Source organism: Streptopelia decaocto (genome assembly GCF_964273445.1).
Source record: "Streptopelia decaocto genome assembly, chromosome: 3".
Classification (NCBI taxonomy): Eukaryota; Metazoa; Chordata; class Aves; order Columbiformes; family Columbidae; genus Streptopelia; species Streptopelia decaocto.
The window spans coordinates 1502190-1518637 of record NC_138656.1 but is presented as its reverse complement, the minus strand read 5'-3'; the positions used below and the strand labels follow the sequence as shown (position 1 = coordinate 1518637).

Genomic DNA, 16448 nt, shown 5'->3' with positions numbered 1-16448 from the left:
ACATCAAAAAAGCACTTTGGTTTTGTTTTTTACCTTTGCTGAGAGGAGCCGTGTCACAAAACACACATCAGTGCTCCGGCAAAAATGACTCAATCCTGCCCTCCCTGGCTTGTATTTTCCCTCCTGAGTGAGCAGTTAAAATACCTGGTTCTTGACTGCAACGTTTCCATCCTTGCTCCTGTGAGGCTTCGTCCCCTTCTGGTTCCTCCCTTGCTGCTTTTCGGATTCTCTAGTTTCCCATTTTGCTGTTTAAGAAGCCTTTACAGTTTGTGTTTAACCACGTTTAGATGTTGTCCCTCACCTTTCTGCTCCCTGTTTTGTGTGACAATTCTGTCCTCTCTGAGCAGCGCTGGAAGCTCAAATACACCCGAGGAGCGATCCAGCCTCAATCACATACGTGCACACACACACAGGCTGTTGGCTTTTTGGGTTTTTGTGTTGTTTTTTTAAAAATTAGGGGGAAAACCCTCAAACACCCCAACACAAACTTAAAGCACCTTTTGAGAAGCCTCCTGTTACTTGAAATGTCTTTCTAAATCCGTCTGCGCTTCTGTCCACCCGAGTTCCTGCGCTACCCTTTGCTGGGCGGGAGCTCTTCAGTTACTCTGGTGTGAGTGACACCCCCCAGCTGTCTTTGTCCCATCTAAACGCTCCTCAGACACACAGAGGCTCCTGTGCCGCAGCCGCCGCTTGCTGCAAGTGACCACAAACCAGCAATTCCAGAGCAAGAAAACAGGCTAAGCCTGTCACAGGTCGGCAGGCGCAGCGAGCGCCGAGGGGGCTGAGGAGGGTGGTAACGTGCTGCTGTGCGTTTGGCGGAGAAAGATGCACAAAACATTTCTGATGGTCATCCAAATAAATAAGCGGTTACCTGCAGTCGTCGCCTCCCGTACTTATCACGTACTTGTCGTCGTGAGAAAAGCGAATGTTGGTGACGTGCGCAGAGTGCCCGAAGTACCGCTTGTGTTTGGCCTGTTGGGAAAGAGCAGCAGCTGAGGAACTGGTGCAGGGGCGAAGCTGCGCAAAAGCAAGCTCTTCAGATCATAAAACAGCCACTTACAAATTTTTCGGTGCATGGGAAATCAAACAGTTTCACCAGGCCAAAGTCGTCCCCTGTGACTATATTCAGGCCAGCGTGGGTCACGCAGGCGCAGTTGACATCCGCTTTATCTGCGTTTCGCGGCCAAATTCCAATGACTTCGTCTCCCAGGATGCTGTTCCAAATCCAAGTGAAAAAAGAGCATTAGAGCACAAGGCTGACTTGCTGCTGTTCTCTTCTAGAGCAGGGGGAGGCAACACAGCCTCATAATGAAAAAAACACCACCTTTGAAAATCCATGTGTTCTCCCTCTAAATCATTGCACCGAATGCGATCTCATAATAAAGAATGTCCCAAGAACGTACATTTTTGTGTGCATGTGAATCCTAAACTATCGCTATCCATAAATCCTGAGCTTTATCTCCCGCGGAACCACTCGTGCAATTTTCTCCAGCGCTTTGCGCAGCCGTGCTCTGGGGTTCTCACCTGGTCCATGTGGCCCACGTGATCTTCTCTATCACCGCAGGGTCCGTTATTTGCTTTCCCAGGGGAACCTCGTGAACCTGACGCTTATAGGCACCCGTTGATACCTGAAAGCGGGAAAGGAAAAAGCTGGTAACTTGCCAACGGGTTTGATCAGGAAGTGTTCGCTGGTTTATCTCAGCCCAGTTTCGCTAAGTCAGAAAGACTCCCGGAGGAAAGCTGAGGTGTGGATTCAGGTATCACACGCAGCCCGTCCCAGGGACAGGAAGGGCACCTGGAAATTCAGAATGACTTTGGAAAGCCTCCCTCACTCTTTCTTCTTGTTCCTATTGCCTGGTAACCGTAAGTGACAATAAATACAAAGGTGGCTTTACCTCAGACGTACCTGGATGTACCTGCTGTCTGCAGAAAAATCCATCTGGATGACAAAACTCGCGATGTCTTTGCAGTAGCCGATTCGGTTCAGGGTTGTACCTTGAGTGAGATCATAAAAATCCACAGTCTGTTCTTGTGACCCCACTGCCAAAAACCTGTTATCCGGGCTGATCCTGGACAATGAAACACAGGATGGGGATATAATTTGCTGTTTCTGTGCAAGAATCTTCTTTTGCCTTTCACGTTAACACAAAACAACAAATTTCTACTGGAAACCACAAAAACCTTCTATCAACAGCAATATAATGAATCCCAACTGAACCTTGATGCTTAACGGCTGAGGAAGACGGAGGATGCTGTACGCGGTGAACTGGTGCGGATATTGCACTCCACGTGCAGTGTAACATAATCCTCTGGGGGAAGGCAACAGGAATTGCGATTTAAAAATGCACTATAACGTTAATTCCCATAAGCCCAGCTCCACAGTGTACAAATTACTGGCTATATTCGAGTGGATATAACTGAATTCGTCACAATGTGCGGTATATAAGATACATAAGCTTGAGGTATATGTAAAACCACCAGTCAGCAGTAAATGCATTTCATGATTTCAAGCAGGTTTAAACAAATCTGGCCTTACAAAGATCTGGAATGCGCTTGGACCCTAATGGGCTTTTTCTTGAGTAGGGGCTGCGTGTTTCGAGAAGCGCGGCTGAGCTGCGGCCCTACCTGATATCCTGGATCGCAGACTTCCTGTCTCGCTTTTTGCCCCAAACCTTAAGGCTGTTTACAAGTAAAATAACGAACTCTCCATTCTTCATGCCAATTGCAACCATCTCACCATCAGGACTGTACGCGGCACATTGCGCCGGGTGACCCAGATTCACTTTGTTCAGCAGTTTCTGCAGGAACAGAAGCGAGAGGCTCATAGCTCCCCTGGCCAAGCCCACCACCGGAAAGCTTCCAAACGCTACGTATTAAAGTCACTTATTGAAAACAAAATGTCTATAGTTTCCTCTAAATATAAATCCGAAATTTCACATTAAAAAAAATCACATCCCACCAGGCATATGTTGCAAACCAGGCTTCTAAATAGCAGCGTAACTCAGACGGGTTTCACGTTTGCACCCATCTTGTTGCAGGGCGAGTCCAAGTTTTACACCAGAAAGAATATTGTTTAGCAGAAAAGGCTGAAAAATCCCTTTCTGCGTTTGTGCGAAAGGTGATTGTGATGTAGCTTCTGCAACCGCCCATCCCGGGAGCTTTTCTCCGTTTCATTTGCTATGTGAAACCAGACTGGAACGCTCTTGTGTTTTCTCTTATATCTATAGTATATTCATTTTCTGTATTTAAAACGATCCCTGTTAGCTCAGGCAGCGACCTTTTGAAAACATTTATGCATAGGCAGAAACCTTTCTGTTATTTTTTTAAAAAGCGTTTTATTTACTTGTTGTTTTTTAAATGTTGGTTGGTAAGCAATTTGACTTGGAAAAAACATGCTGAACGGCACATGTGCAAGGTGCCCGGTTCTAGAGCGCGGCTCTAAACCAGAGAGCTGTGACTGCCAGGCTCTGCGCATCAGGGACAGCACATCTGTGTCACCCGGCCTGTCAGCACCGAATTAAAACGCTTCCTTAATCCACTCCAGCCTGTACTTTTGGATCCAAATAAGCAACGCGCAGCACCAGGCCCTCCATCGGCAGCCCTGCTCTTAAACCACTGCGCTTCCCTGCACGTGGCCGCAGCGCAGGAGAACAAGCAGAGAAACATCGCTGCCTGCGCAGGGCTGGCACGGCTGGATACATGATCGTTTATCATCAGATACTTTTCGATTTACTGATACTCACTTTGTCACACAGGTCCCAGATCCTCGCTGTTCCATCGTTACTTGCAGAGATAAATATGTCCTTTGAGGGGTGAGTTGCTAAGCCCCAGATTTCCCCTTCCATGTGGCAGTCGATCAACAAGTTGGAAGCTGCGTTTTTTTCTCCTACTTCAAGGATTTCTCCATCTTTTGTTCCCACTAAAATTTTCCCCTGTTTGTAAAAAAAAGAACGAGAGATGGGCTGTCAGTTTAACACACAGAATACATCAACAGCAGTAAAGTATGGGTGTATTGCAGAAATATCTGATAACTCAGCCTGATTTATATTTCTTGTTCATGCAGCATCTTAAAAACAGGAGAGTAAAACCACTGAGACTTGGACATGCTGAGGTCTGCTGCTGTGTTCTGTTCCTGTTGAGTGACTGCCCTGCATTTCCAGCTTGCCATTAAGGATCTTAATTCAGATCTAAGGGTTTACACACAAGTTGCAAAGGAGGATTCTCATACTTCTAACTAAATATAATATTTGGGCAATAATTGAAAAAATCAAATCAGGCTTTTAGTCTTAGTTAGACTGTTGGAAAGCACCTTGCACCTGCTGTTACCCAAGAGCACGTCAAATTCCTGAGACTTGAAATAGGAAGTGAAATAGAGACCATTTCCTGAGGTGCCAGGTTGGACAGACACCCATCCCCTGCACTAACACTCCCGCAGCGTCACACGCTCCTTTCACAGCATTCGCAAGTACCATTTCAACAAGTGCAAGAGTGATTTTAGCCTCTCAAATTGCTGGTTATTTTCTATTCTTTTCCACTTTGCCAAAACTTGAAGCCAACCAGTAATTCTCAGTAGGAACATGTTTTATTTGCGACTTAAAAAAAAGAAAAAGCAGCAAGGATGATTTCTGCCTGACTGAAGGCCCTAAGCTGCGCCTACACCTTGTAAAGCAGGTGCCTCAGTTCCTTTTGTCATTGGAAAACCAAGCCAGAAGGCAGCGTGAGGCCCATCACTGCGCCCAGAACACAACCAAGGGACTGTCAGCAGGCTGAGGCAGACAAAGCTCCTCCAGAACTACCAATTCTTCTCCTGCGCCCCCAGCCGAGCCCCACCCGCGCCCGCGCTCGCTCACCTTGCCCCTGCAGACGGAGCGCACGCACTCCAGGAGCTGCCCGCTCTCCAGCTGGAACGCTCGGCACCGCTTCATCTCCTGGTCCCACAGCTTCACCGCTCCCCCCTCCTTCGTGCTGAAAAGAAGCGGCTTGTGTTACCCACACGTCTCCTGCACCGGCTACAACAAATCCCACATGTAAATCCCAGCTGTGTTCTTCTGATTAAATAATAAACCGTGCATTGAATCACCTGCTACTGCTTATACAGACACCTCACTCTTGTCCAGGGGAAAGTAAATATTAATAATAAAAATATAAACACTATCACACGTCATGGTTTAAACAGTATCATGCCTAATCTGTGAAAAACAAACTGTTCTCTTGTCACTTAATCTCAGATCCCTGTCACCAAGTTAAACTCAGCAAATACGCTACTTTCTAGTAAATCAAAGAACTTCCTAATCACAGAGAGGTTGGCTGTTGTTTGACAGAACTGAGGAACTAAGAACAACCCACTCATGCCAGGCTGGCAGCAGCTCATACGGGTGTTCGTTTCAATTGCAGTTTGAGGTTCTGTGCATCCTTTGCACGTAATGTGCACAGCTGTGATATCCTGCTTACCAGCCCTTTACTTACTAAGACTCCTGGGCACGTTATGTACAATTTAGATTGAAGCCACTATACTACAGATCCCATTGAACTCTGGGAAGCATTGTGTATGTCTAGAGTATATAATGAAACTGTGACTTAAGAGAGAGCAAGGCTGTGCACTTTAGGAAGATGAGATGGCTTACGGTCTCTCCTTCCCTCCCGTAACAATGAGTCCATCTCGAAGAGTCGTGTACATCGTGAACACCGGCCCTGTGTGAGCTTTGGCCACAAGTCTAACCAGGAAATGATCCTTCCAGACATAGACATCTCCATTTATGGCTCCAGTAAACGTAAGGTTATTCTGCAACAAACAGCAATGATCTCTGATATAATAAATACCATAGAACTTCTGTCCAGTTTGAGTCAAAATTCTTTTAGCTACTGAATTTCCTGAGAAAAGTCAACTATGCAATGAACGCAGGAATTAAAACCATCTGCATCCAGAAAAGGGGTTTAATGAGTTTAATGACTGCACTGTAATGGTGTTTATTTGAGATGTTATATATCATCTGGGTCCTTGTCACCGTTAAAGCATCCTGCGTGTGTGACACATGCTAATGGAGCAGAGTTCATCGGCCCTTTCGAAGGTGCCCCTTACGGGATGTTAGTTTGATCATTTTAGAGAAGAAAATGTCTGTTGGACTGTTTCTACACAGAAAATACTGACAAGCACTGGTTTGTTCTAATGTTACACTCTGCTTCTTTTTTCAAATCACTTTTGGGGTCTTTAGTGCCCATTACATTACTCCTATTTTATACTGGAATAATGCCATCAGAATAGAATGAAATGTTTTGTATTAAGCAATGTTTGACAGCAAAGTCACTTATTTGGACACAAGGATGCAGATTTGGGAGCCTAATTTTGTGCATTCGCATTTCATACATTAGTACTATTGTCCAGGGTTGATAATTAGGATCAAGGGCTTCTCGGAATCGGTCATTTGTATAATTTATGCTTTACCTTTGCAAATGTAATTTCTGTGGGGTTTCTGGATGAAGCAGAAGCTATTTCAGACCTCAATATAACGGTAACACTGCTTTTTCACTATTAATATGCATTCTTTTCCTTAACTATGAAGCCTAAAGCACGGTGCTCTGGTTCCTTACTGTCACCGTTAGCTGGATAGGTCATGCCAGATACTGTCAGCAGGAAAAAAAAGGTTGCAGAGCCTACACACAAAATAACAAGATCACATTTTTCTCAACCAGTGAAGTGCTAATAACTGGCAAAGTAACCAAATAAAAGCCTTGGCAGCTGATCTGTAGGTATGCACAGACATTCATAAAAAGCGTTCACCAACAAAGAAACCCAACCCTGCTTAGAAAACTGACATGAGCATCTAAAGGCGTGCAAGGTTTAAATGAAGGTTTAACTACTAAGCCAGAGCTCTGTGGCCTTGCACTGCCCACACTGTACTGGATTCCAACAAAGCAAATTGACACTTGCAGTTTGAATAAAAACGCATTATAAAATGTTGTAGCAAGTAACGTGAACTCACTGCTCCGAAGGCAACAGAAAGCATGGTTTGCATTTTGGCATCTTCCATGGAACCAATGACTCCTTTCTTATAAAGCAAAGCACTGCCAGCTAATGTCCAGAACTTCATGTGTTTTACCCCCACAGACACAAACTGCGTGTCTGAATCTGGGCGGAACTCTACAACGAATATCCTCTCCAGGTGTCCTCCCCTGCTAGCCACTTTAGCCCCTGTTTTAATCAGGAAAGGATAAAAATAAAGTTACATTTACCTGCAAAATTAAGCTCTGATATTTTATAAAATAAATCGACCTGGTATTGGATTAGAGAACTGTGTCCCAGATGCTGAAAACTAAGCAAAACCCAGCATTATTCAGTGCATCAAACATGTTCATTCATGCAACCCGCAAAGTCCCTGCTCATTCCACTGCACCTGCCAGGTTTAGGAAATGCAGATTTAGGTCTCCAGAGCGTGATTTTTCTCCTTGGTCAGTGGAATAACACCACAGAAATTCTGAATATCATCCACGAGTTACCATCTGGAGAAACACGCAGGGAAACATCTAATGAGCTGAGACATTTCTCCTCTCCACCACTTCTGAAGACGATAATTATTTTCTGGAAATTACTTCCCAAAGGCCTATCTATGGTGTAAAATTTAAAGTTCAAGTATTTTAGGAAGAAAAATAAAATACTTTCCTTAAATTAATGGAATTTTGTATTAAAGAACATTCTTTCCTTCTACTTATAATAGAAGTGTAAAGCTTCTCATTCCCGTTTTCTAGCACTTTGCTATCTCCTTCAACTGAATTTGTGACTTAGGGAGCCGTGATCCTCAGAGAAAGAACACAAATCTGCCCAAAGCCTCGAAAGCTGAGGCTGGGGGGACAGGGTGTTCAGAGTTACCTTCCTGCCACCTCCAGACGGTGACCGTGTGCTCGGGATCCACTCCCACCGACACCAGCAGTTTGCCTGTTGCGCTGAAGTTGACGTAGTTGACCCCTTTGGTGTGGAAGCAGCGCAGCATTGAGATCGTTTGCTTGCTCATGGCATCCCAGATATGAATGGTGGGAGTTGTACCTACGTGCAAAAAGACGGATTAGAAGAGAATTAATTCAGCCTCTGGAAAACTTCAAGGCAAAATAGTTTTTTTTCAAGGACATTTAACCTAAACAGACACTTAGAAGTTGTGAGTTTTTAAGATTAACACTACTCCAAAAACCATAATAGCTTGCAAAACACAGGGGGAATCATTGTATGTCATGAAGTAAGACAAATTCTAAAAGAACAACAGGACATTTATGAAGAACCTCATGCAAAATGAACAGTCTGTAGATGTTTCACTTGTATCCGCGATTTGCACAGATACAACAAGGTAACGGGCAAAATTTACAGAACTCTGCTGACTAAAATCCACAAAGGAACCAGCCTTACCTGGGAATTCTGTCATATCACCTGCATGGTGAGAGCAATGGCAAATGAGGAAGCACCAAGGGAAAACAACAGGTGAAATAAGTCACGTTTCTAATGCTGAAGGACCAGCATCAGCACCAGAAGGCAAACAAAATTAAAAATTTGAAAATGGATATGGATTAAATCAACAAAACAAAGAAGCAGGAATATTGTTGAACTTTTTTGAGTATATTTGTTTCTATACACAAATATCGCAACAATATCTAGCACTTTTGAGTTTTTAAAACGGTATTTAAAAGAAAAGCCAAAGACATGCAGTTTTAAAAAATTACTAGATTTAAAAGCGAAGTGGATATGTAGTTATACAGAATATCAATCAACATCAGAAACACTGATTTCATGGGCTCTTAGTGGCAGAACAGAACAAGGGCCTTTAGCAGTCACCTTTCCCGTGTCCCAGCACTCCGGATTTGGAGCTGCGGCTCTGAGATGGACAGGTTTCCGTGTTCACCCACCATTCCCACTGAAATGACAGCGCTCACCCAGTACAGGCGCCAAAGCTGCTTTGTCAGGGGGTTATCTACTAGCATTTTCCTGCCCCCACTAAGTTACTTGTTATGGACCTGAGTCTCCTTCCAGAATGACCCGAATTAGCACGACACCGTTCTTTTTCCTCAAGTTAATTATTCCGGTATTAAGCTGGCGTAAGTGAAAAGCAGCAGATCCTTCTCAAGGCTTGGGAGAAATGATCCTGCATTTCCCATACAACGTTTACTCCTACAAAAGGCCCTGGGGAATCTAACAGGACTCTCCATGTCAATAATAAACACATAAATACTCATGGTTTCACAACTGGCCCCTTATATGTGTCATAACTTGTGTTGAGATTTCCCTCTGTTTCTCTCCTTCTCTGTGTAGCTTTTGTACATCTGCATACGAAATGGTCATGATGGTATTTTCACTGCCAAGCATTTTACTGCTAAACAGAGCCTTGGATACAGGAGGGAAAGAGGGAATTCTATAAATCGTATGATTAGAGATTAATGAACTGACTTAGTGCAGTTTATCAAAGCTTGCTTTCTGAAATAGGATAATACTACAATTAACTCTAAAATCTAAAGACTCACAATCAGAGATGAAATTGAAATCATAAGAAAATCCTGAAGTGTGATTACCTCTTCAAAATCAAAGAAAAGGTTTGAGGACAGCAACACTGGCATGTCCTGGTCAACTTCCTACACAGAACAGCCCAAAATAAATCAGTGCCCCTGATAATTTTTGAGTACAACTTTGTTGCATAGAGAGTCACCTACCGATCTGGCTGGTAGCCACGATATTTTTATACTTTGGGTGTTGATTCACGGTCAGGCAGAGAATGTCGTCGGTGTGCTCCAGGTAGAAACTCTGACTACCTAATGAAATTCAAACGTGGTTTTACTCACAACAGTATCGAAGACAGAACCATCGCTGAAGCAGAGACTGTTCAAGCAGCTTGTTCTACACTCACGCTGTGCTCTCATTCCCAGGCACCCTTTCCAAATTCACTGTGTAAATAACCATTAACACACAACTATATATATTTAAAAGCAATATTTGGTAAACTAGCTATTCCAGGGAACTGGGAATCAGCCTCAAAATGAAACAGTGGATGTCACTGCTCCTAATGTTTTTGGGGTACTAGTCATCCCCCAAGCCAGGCTCTCTCCCCTGAGAAAGCTGCCCCAGTGTCTTCAGCAGGGAGCAAGGGTGACCCAAACAGGAGAAATTGTCGATCTGACACAAAAAACACACAAAACATTTTTTGCATTATTTATCAAGATGCAAAACGTGAGAAAGTTAAAGGACTGTTAAAAAGTTACGGCTTTCAATCAGAAACTTTTTACTTGTAGAGCGTTTTTTTATCTCTAAGTATTATTTCAAGTTGAATTACCGGTAGAAAGATTTTGAACCACGCCTGCCGCAGCTGTGTGGAAAATAATATCAGCACCATCATTTAAGTAATGAAGGTTGTTGCGGCAATCAAATCCTCTGTATCCAAAAACATGGTCTAGAGCCAGCTCCTAGGCAAGTAAAACAACAACAAAGACTAAGAGTGAAACCAAAGAAAAACCAAGGAGATTACAGAGCCTGGATCACGTAAGCACAGTTCTAAAGCAACTACACAAGCCACAAATATCTTGGAGAGGCAAGAGAATAGTTAAACAATATCTAATCGGTTATCCCTGTTCTTCTGCTGGTCTATTGAGGCACAACATTCTCACAGACTGTCTACACCTCTCTAATGGGTCAGCCAAGGTACCGCATTTATATCCTTATTTCTTTAATCATTCAGCTGGCTGTAAATGTTTTGTTTCTGTACATTTCCATTCTAAATATATACAACTTACAAAAAAAGGTCCCATTTTATTAATCCTCCTACCACAGTTTAATAGCTACATGGGGCACTGGGTATTTGCAAATATCTTTACTTCAAGAGTCTTCAAAAATCATTCTCATAAACCACCAAACTTTTAACAGACCAAATTCTGACCTTGAAGCCCTTAGAAGAACCAAAGGCAGCCTGTAAGTTACTCTACAATTCAATCATTAATTAGAGGTGTAATTTCAGCTTACAATAAGCAATCAGCAAGGAAATTTCCTCCAGAAAAACAATGATGGCTCATGGATTGTTGTTAAAGTTGCTTTTATAGCCCAGAGGCCCAGGAATTACCGCTGACTTTCAACAATTCGAATGGCACTGACAGACCCAGCAATTGTTGCAAACTGTCCACACAGCCCACAAAATATTCCTTGTACATTACATGGAAATTCCAAAAAGTTGGTTGGGGGGCCCTACAGTTTGGGGCAAAGGGTATGGTGCAAAGTCAAAGAGAAAATTTCATCATTCAAAATCACACAGGATTTTTGGTGTGTGAAAAGTGCAGCTTCTGAGTGTATTTCTCTCGGGGTTGTGCTGTGGATTCACACACCTCTGCTCTGTCTGTCCTTCCAATTCAGACATGAATTTGGGGTTTGGAGAGACCTGATATTACAGGTAAGTGTTACCAGCCTGGATTTGGGCTCTGTCTGCTCGAGCCCGCTGTCTGTCCCACCCTCTACCCGTACAGGACTTCAGCTGCCCTCAACACAGGGATGAACTCCACCCAGCACATATTACTTCAAATGAGAAAGTATGAAGCCTGACCTCAACCAGTTTCTTTTTTTTGTTGATGTTGTTCTTTTGCAGTTTTTCAGGTTGAGGAGCAGCTCTGCTAACTGGTGGTCTGAAACAAACATTGAAAACAGAAGAGAATCAGTATGTTTGAAAGCAAAATAAAACCTTCAAACTCATCTCCTGTGCTTGGTACGTGACCAGGAAATGGCCAAGTGCAACTCTAGGAGCGGAATGCCTGCCTTTTGTTGGAGTCACACAAGAAACTGAAATCACCTGCATTTTGACAGAAAGAGCAGAAATAACACTGGTGTGGATTTTGGGGATCAGTGGCAGAACAGACCACCTCACAACATTCTTCTGAAAAAGCAAAATGCTTTAAATCCATGGGAAAATCCTTGAATACTACATGATAGTAAACTGTTGCTTTCAGGAATGATGTGAAAGATGCTCCCCAGCCTTGCTTCTGAAACACCCTGTCACAAAACCTTGACAGGGCTTCATTTCAATCTTCTCAAAGTCATATTAAAGATAAAATGATTACATTCTAGAATGTACGAGTCCTTCATCTGTGTGAATTTAACAGCGGCTAAGGCCAGCAAAGCATTCTTATATAATTACAGTTGCTGAAAGTAGCTAAAAAAGACAAATGCAGAACACGGACTGAAACAAAACAGTCTGTAAAGACAGATAAACTTTAGTGCTACTATTGATCCTTCCAAGCAAAAAAGAGGCCCAGAGCTAAGGGGAGTGGGGGGGCTCAGCCTCCAGAGGCTCAGGACCTTACGAAATCACCTGGCTGCACTCCAGTAACCACTGTGCTCATTTAAGCATAATGATTCTCCCTTCTCGTTAACAGAAATTCATGAGGGTTATTTCCAACCCTGTCAACAGCAGAACAGAGCCAGGAAAACTGCACTGGATTACTCAAGAAATAAGCCCATAGAAACCTGGCCTAGATTCTGTGTGATGTTTGATCATCTTGTACTTAGAGGTTTTACTAGAAGGTAGCAGTTGAAGTGGTGAATAAAAACAGATATTACAGTTAAATGCTTGCTCCAAAACATCACTTGCTGGCTGCTGCTCCTGGTCCAAACCCCCGCCCACTGCAGGCCTGGAAACTCCAGTTGCGCGTTCTGGAGATGGGGTTAAACAACAGGGCTCTGGAACTAAAAACCAAAATGTATGGCCTCAGTTTCTTTAATAAATGCTGGAATTTGGAAAGCATTTCCAGAGTTTAAGAGTTAAAATATGTATGGACTTGATAAACATGATATATGCTGTGAAAACTAGATTGTTCTTGTCCTTATACTGTAACTACCATTCTCATTTGGCAAAAATTAACTGCAGGAGAATGAAATCCCTTTTGCTTAGAAGGAGCTGCTTTTTCTGGAATTGTATTTTTTTATGGAGGGTATTAAAGGCAACAATGGACAAAACGCACAGCTACAACACTTATTGCTACACAGCCAGAATACTTAGTGCAAGAAGTAACACGAAAAATCTGAGCTTTAAAAAAGACAGAACCCACTCCTCAAGCAAACAAGTAAACTCACTAAGTACCAGCAAAGTACATGAGCAGATGATCTTGTGACAATAAAAGAGTGAAAGAGTTACCTTGATCCCCTTGTAAGCAGCAAACAAAGCCAAGTAAGAGACTTAGTACAGTTTCGATGTACTGCTGACCGCTTTACTCATGCACAAGCGTTTGAGAGTTGATCAGTCATTCCTTTGTGGCACAAAACAGGCTATTCAAGCATGCCAGCAAGAACTAAAACAGAAATTAAAGAGTGCACCCGTCTACAAATTGGGAAACGTGGTACCCAGGCATCCCTGGGTATGCTCTGACCTAAAGATGCTCCGAAGTGCCGGCCCTGTCCCTGCACGCCCAATCCTGCACCAGCAGGTTCCACGTGCGGCTCTTTGTTTTCAGGTGCCCGACAGGGATGGAAACTGGTCAAAACTTAAGTCTCATAAGCACTGGGGAGAATTTCACACAATGGCTGCTTGTTTTCCACCCTAGCTCAGCCCGCAATTCAGCCTCCTAATTGTTTGTCGGTAGGCCAGCTCAGGGGCACAGCCTGGACTTCAGTGCTCGCAGGCAAACAAGTACCTTTATTTTCTCCAAAGTGGTCGGTCCAGTCACGTTACGTAACCACCGCTGGTAACTGGACCGAATAGCAGCGCAACCGCCAGCGGAGAAGGGTGGACGAGCTATTACAAAACTTAATTCTCTTACAAAATAAAGTCATTATGTGATGCTAGAACAGCAAATGCCATTTCAGCCCAGATTTACTCCGGCCTTTGAATCAGCACTTAGGAAAATAATAAAACATTTCCTTGTATGCTTCCTGCTCTTTTTTCTGTTTTAGTGTCATTTTAAAGTGGATCATTTTTACACTTCTTTACCTAGAATATCAGCTAAAGTTTATGACCAGAGCAAGCCAACATTCTTTATGAAAGCAAGAGCACACTGCCACTGTGACATGACTGATAATCACTGATTGTACGCATGAGATTTCATTTGGAAACATACACACACACACATACTTTTATATATAGCTATTCACAGTACACACAAACACAAATGTTGTGTGCATTCATATATACATGTATATGTATATATACACATGTATGCATTCATTGCCTTATTATCACCTTAATAAAACAAATGTAAAGCAGTATCAAATTGTTGACATTTTAACAAGCCATTTCATTTTTAACAAGACTGTGACTACCCCTGGTTTATTCTGATGCACAAGACGGCAGCGTCAAGACAAGAAATTTGCACGGTAGCAAATGACATGCATTTCCCCTTTTGCCCTATGCAATCTGCATGTGCATTCGCAGCAATCTGTGCTTTTTCTGTGCTGGGTGCTGTCAGTACTTACTTGACAATTCCCTGCCTCCAAAGGAAAGCAAGTTAAAACACAGTACAAGCGTTAACGGTTTCTTTCCAGCGATGTCAAATAAATACGCTTATATTACGTTATGGGATGAACGAGTTCCAGGAAAGATAAGACACAGTCAGACATTAAAGGGCTTTCAGTTCTTTAGATACTGTGAACACAGCAAATAACATTTCTGTGACTAGTGTTTACCTGTATGATCTGCTTACACAAGTACACACGGTTATAAATCAGTGAGCCAGCTCGTGATTTAAACTGACAGAATCTCACCCGCTCTCGTTATGGGTCTTCACGCAGAAGTGTGAAAAAGTGCAAGTGACAATTTCTTCCTTTTGCCCTGAGCAAAAGCTGGGACAGCCAAGAGCCAGGAGCAGGAGAGGAGCCCGAATGATGGGGGTGAGCGGGCAGCACCCCGCCAACCCAGAGCTGGGCAGGGCAAGGGGAACGGGGCTGGCAGAGGGGGCACCTGCGGGCAAAGAGATGGGATCGGAGAGAACAGGGGAAGAGTAAGGGGAAAAAGTTCGATCCAGCTAGAGGGAAAAATAAAGGAGAGAAAAAGGAGACTAAAAATTGTTACAATATATTCTATAGGCCAAGAATAACCAACTCATGTTTTAGGAGCACATGGCGTAACCGCTCTTTAATGAGAGATGCTGTCTGCATCAGTGCTAAATTGGTGAGAACACGAATACTCTGTTCTGAGGTCAATGGGAACAGAATTGGATGTGCAGAAACAATGTTGCAGGAAAGCGACAAACAAGCAGGTTTGGAGCAGGGACAGATGGATGCGAATGTCCTGACACTGGGAAGGCGACGGGCTGGCCCTGCGGAAATGGGAGAGAGGAGAGTCCCCGTGGGGTCTGTGTGTGTGTTCAGCCGGCTGCTGGCGGGACGGGGAACCTGCTCGGGTGCTGCACAAAACACAACGGAGCAGCACTGCTCCCGAGAAAAGAAAGCACGGTTCAAAGAGCGGTGAGACCATTCACCACTGGTAGCTTGGTTTGGACAGGAGAACTAAAAATCCAAGGTTGAAAAAAGTGTACTGTTCATCGCAGCAAAAATGCAAAAGCAGCTTTTCAAAGTACACTTCCCAAGGGCCCTAAAACTGCTGCAAAACTCCAGAGCTTTAAGAAGCGATTAAAAGATTTTGTGAATTCTAAGCCCTTGGATTTTCCCATCCTGACACACTTGGAGTTTTACACACAATTGTTCCTGCCGTTACTCTTCCTTTACATTTTGTAGATAACACAAGATGACAAAAAAGAATAGTATTAATGTGAAGACATCCCACTCTCTCATACAGTCAATCAAAGCAAAGCTGAAACAAAACTAGGGGGAAACATTAATTGCAATCTAAATTATTTTTTAAAAGCGTAGCATTGAAAAAGCCTTAGCAGGGTTACAATATTTATGATTCCACATGTATGCTGATGCACTCTAAAACAAAATAAAGATATTGCAGAAAATATGGTGGTGATATTTTATGAAGTCATTGCATTCACATGTCATTCTAGTTCAGTCTCCAAATGGGAAACAAGCAGATAATCAGTTCTGAATGAGATCTGAAGGCCTTTATTTTTTACTAAGTTTATAGTTGTAAACACCTCGTAAAGCTGTTATTCTGAGCACCTATTTCAATGAGGCTGGCGCTACTGCGCCGGATGCGCTGTCCAGAACGCCTGGGCAGACGGGGCTGGCTGGGGATCCCTCCGCTGCCTTCGCCAAAACCACCTCCAAGGAGCACAGACCCCTTCCCAGGCTCCAACCTACAACGATCCTCACTAAAAGCTGAATATTTCGCATCAACCTCCGTGCAGAGAGCACTCGAGTTCAGAGAGCAATGCTGGGAAGGTGTGCGTTACGGCACCATTGGCATCGCTCAATTCCGCACCCGCTCCAAGCGTCACACAAGCGGCCGAGAGCTTTGGGGCAGCTGCGTGTGAGCCGGGGAGAGGAAGGATGGACCCTGCGCTCACAGGGACTCCAGCAACACCTGTCACAACGCTGCGAGCCTTGG

The 16448-nt window shown here is 43.6% G+C and overlaps 1 protein-coding gene across 3 annotated transcripts in view; it reads right to left on the bottom strand.

Annotated features, from left to right (window-relative positions):
* Positions 1-16448, bottom strand: part of EML6 (EMAP like 6) — a gene marked incomplete at its 5' end in the record, with an annotated part of 84446 nt that overhangs the window by 3138 nt on the left and 64860 nt on the right. For 2 of the 3 annotated variants that reach the window (XM_082049310.1, XM_082049311.1), the window contains 13 exons: positions 872-972; positions 1061-1214; positions 1525-1628; positions 1907-2069; positions 2626-2798; positions 3744-3932; positions 4851-4965; positions 5625-5782; positions 6981-7189; positions 7865-8038; positions 9685-9783; positions 10302-10431; positions 11556-11634. In XM_082049310.1, coding sequence (XP_081905436.1) covers positions 872-972; positions 1061-1214; positions 1525-1628; positions 1907-2069; positions 2626-2798; positions 3744-3932; positions 4851-4965; positions 5625-5782; positions 6981-7189; positions 7865-8038; positions 9685-9783; positions 10302-10431; positions 11556-11634 — 1848 coding nt within the window. Of the gene's footprint in view, positions 1-871; positions 973-1060; positions 1215-1524; positions 1629-1906; positions 2070-2625; positions 2799-3743; positions 3933-4850; positions 4966-5624; positions 5783-6980; positions 7190-7864; positions 8039-8392; positions 8414-9684; positions 9784-10301; positions 10432-11555; positions 11635-16448 lie in introns of all 3 variants that reach the window. The other variant, XM_082049309.1, reaches the window with a different exon arrangement.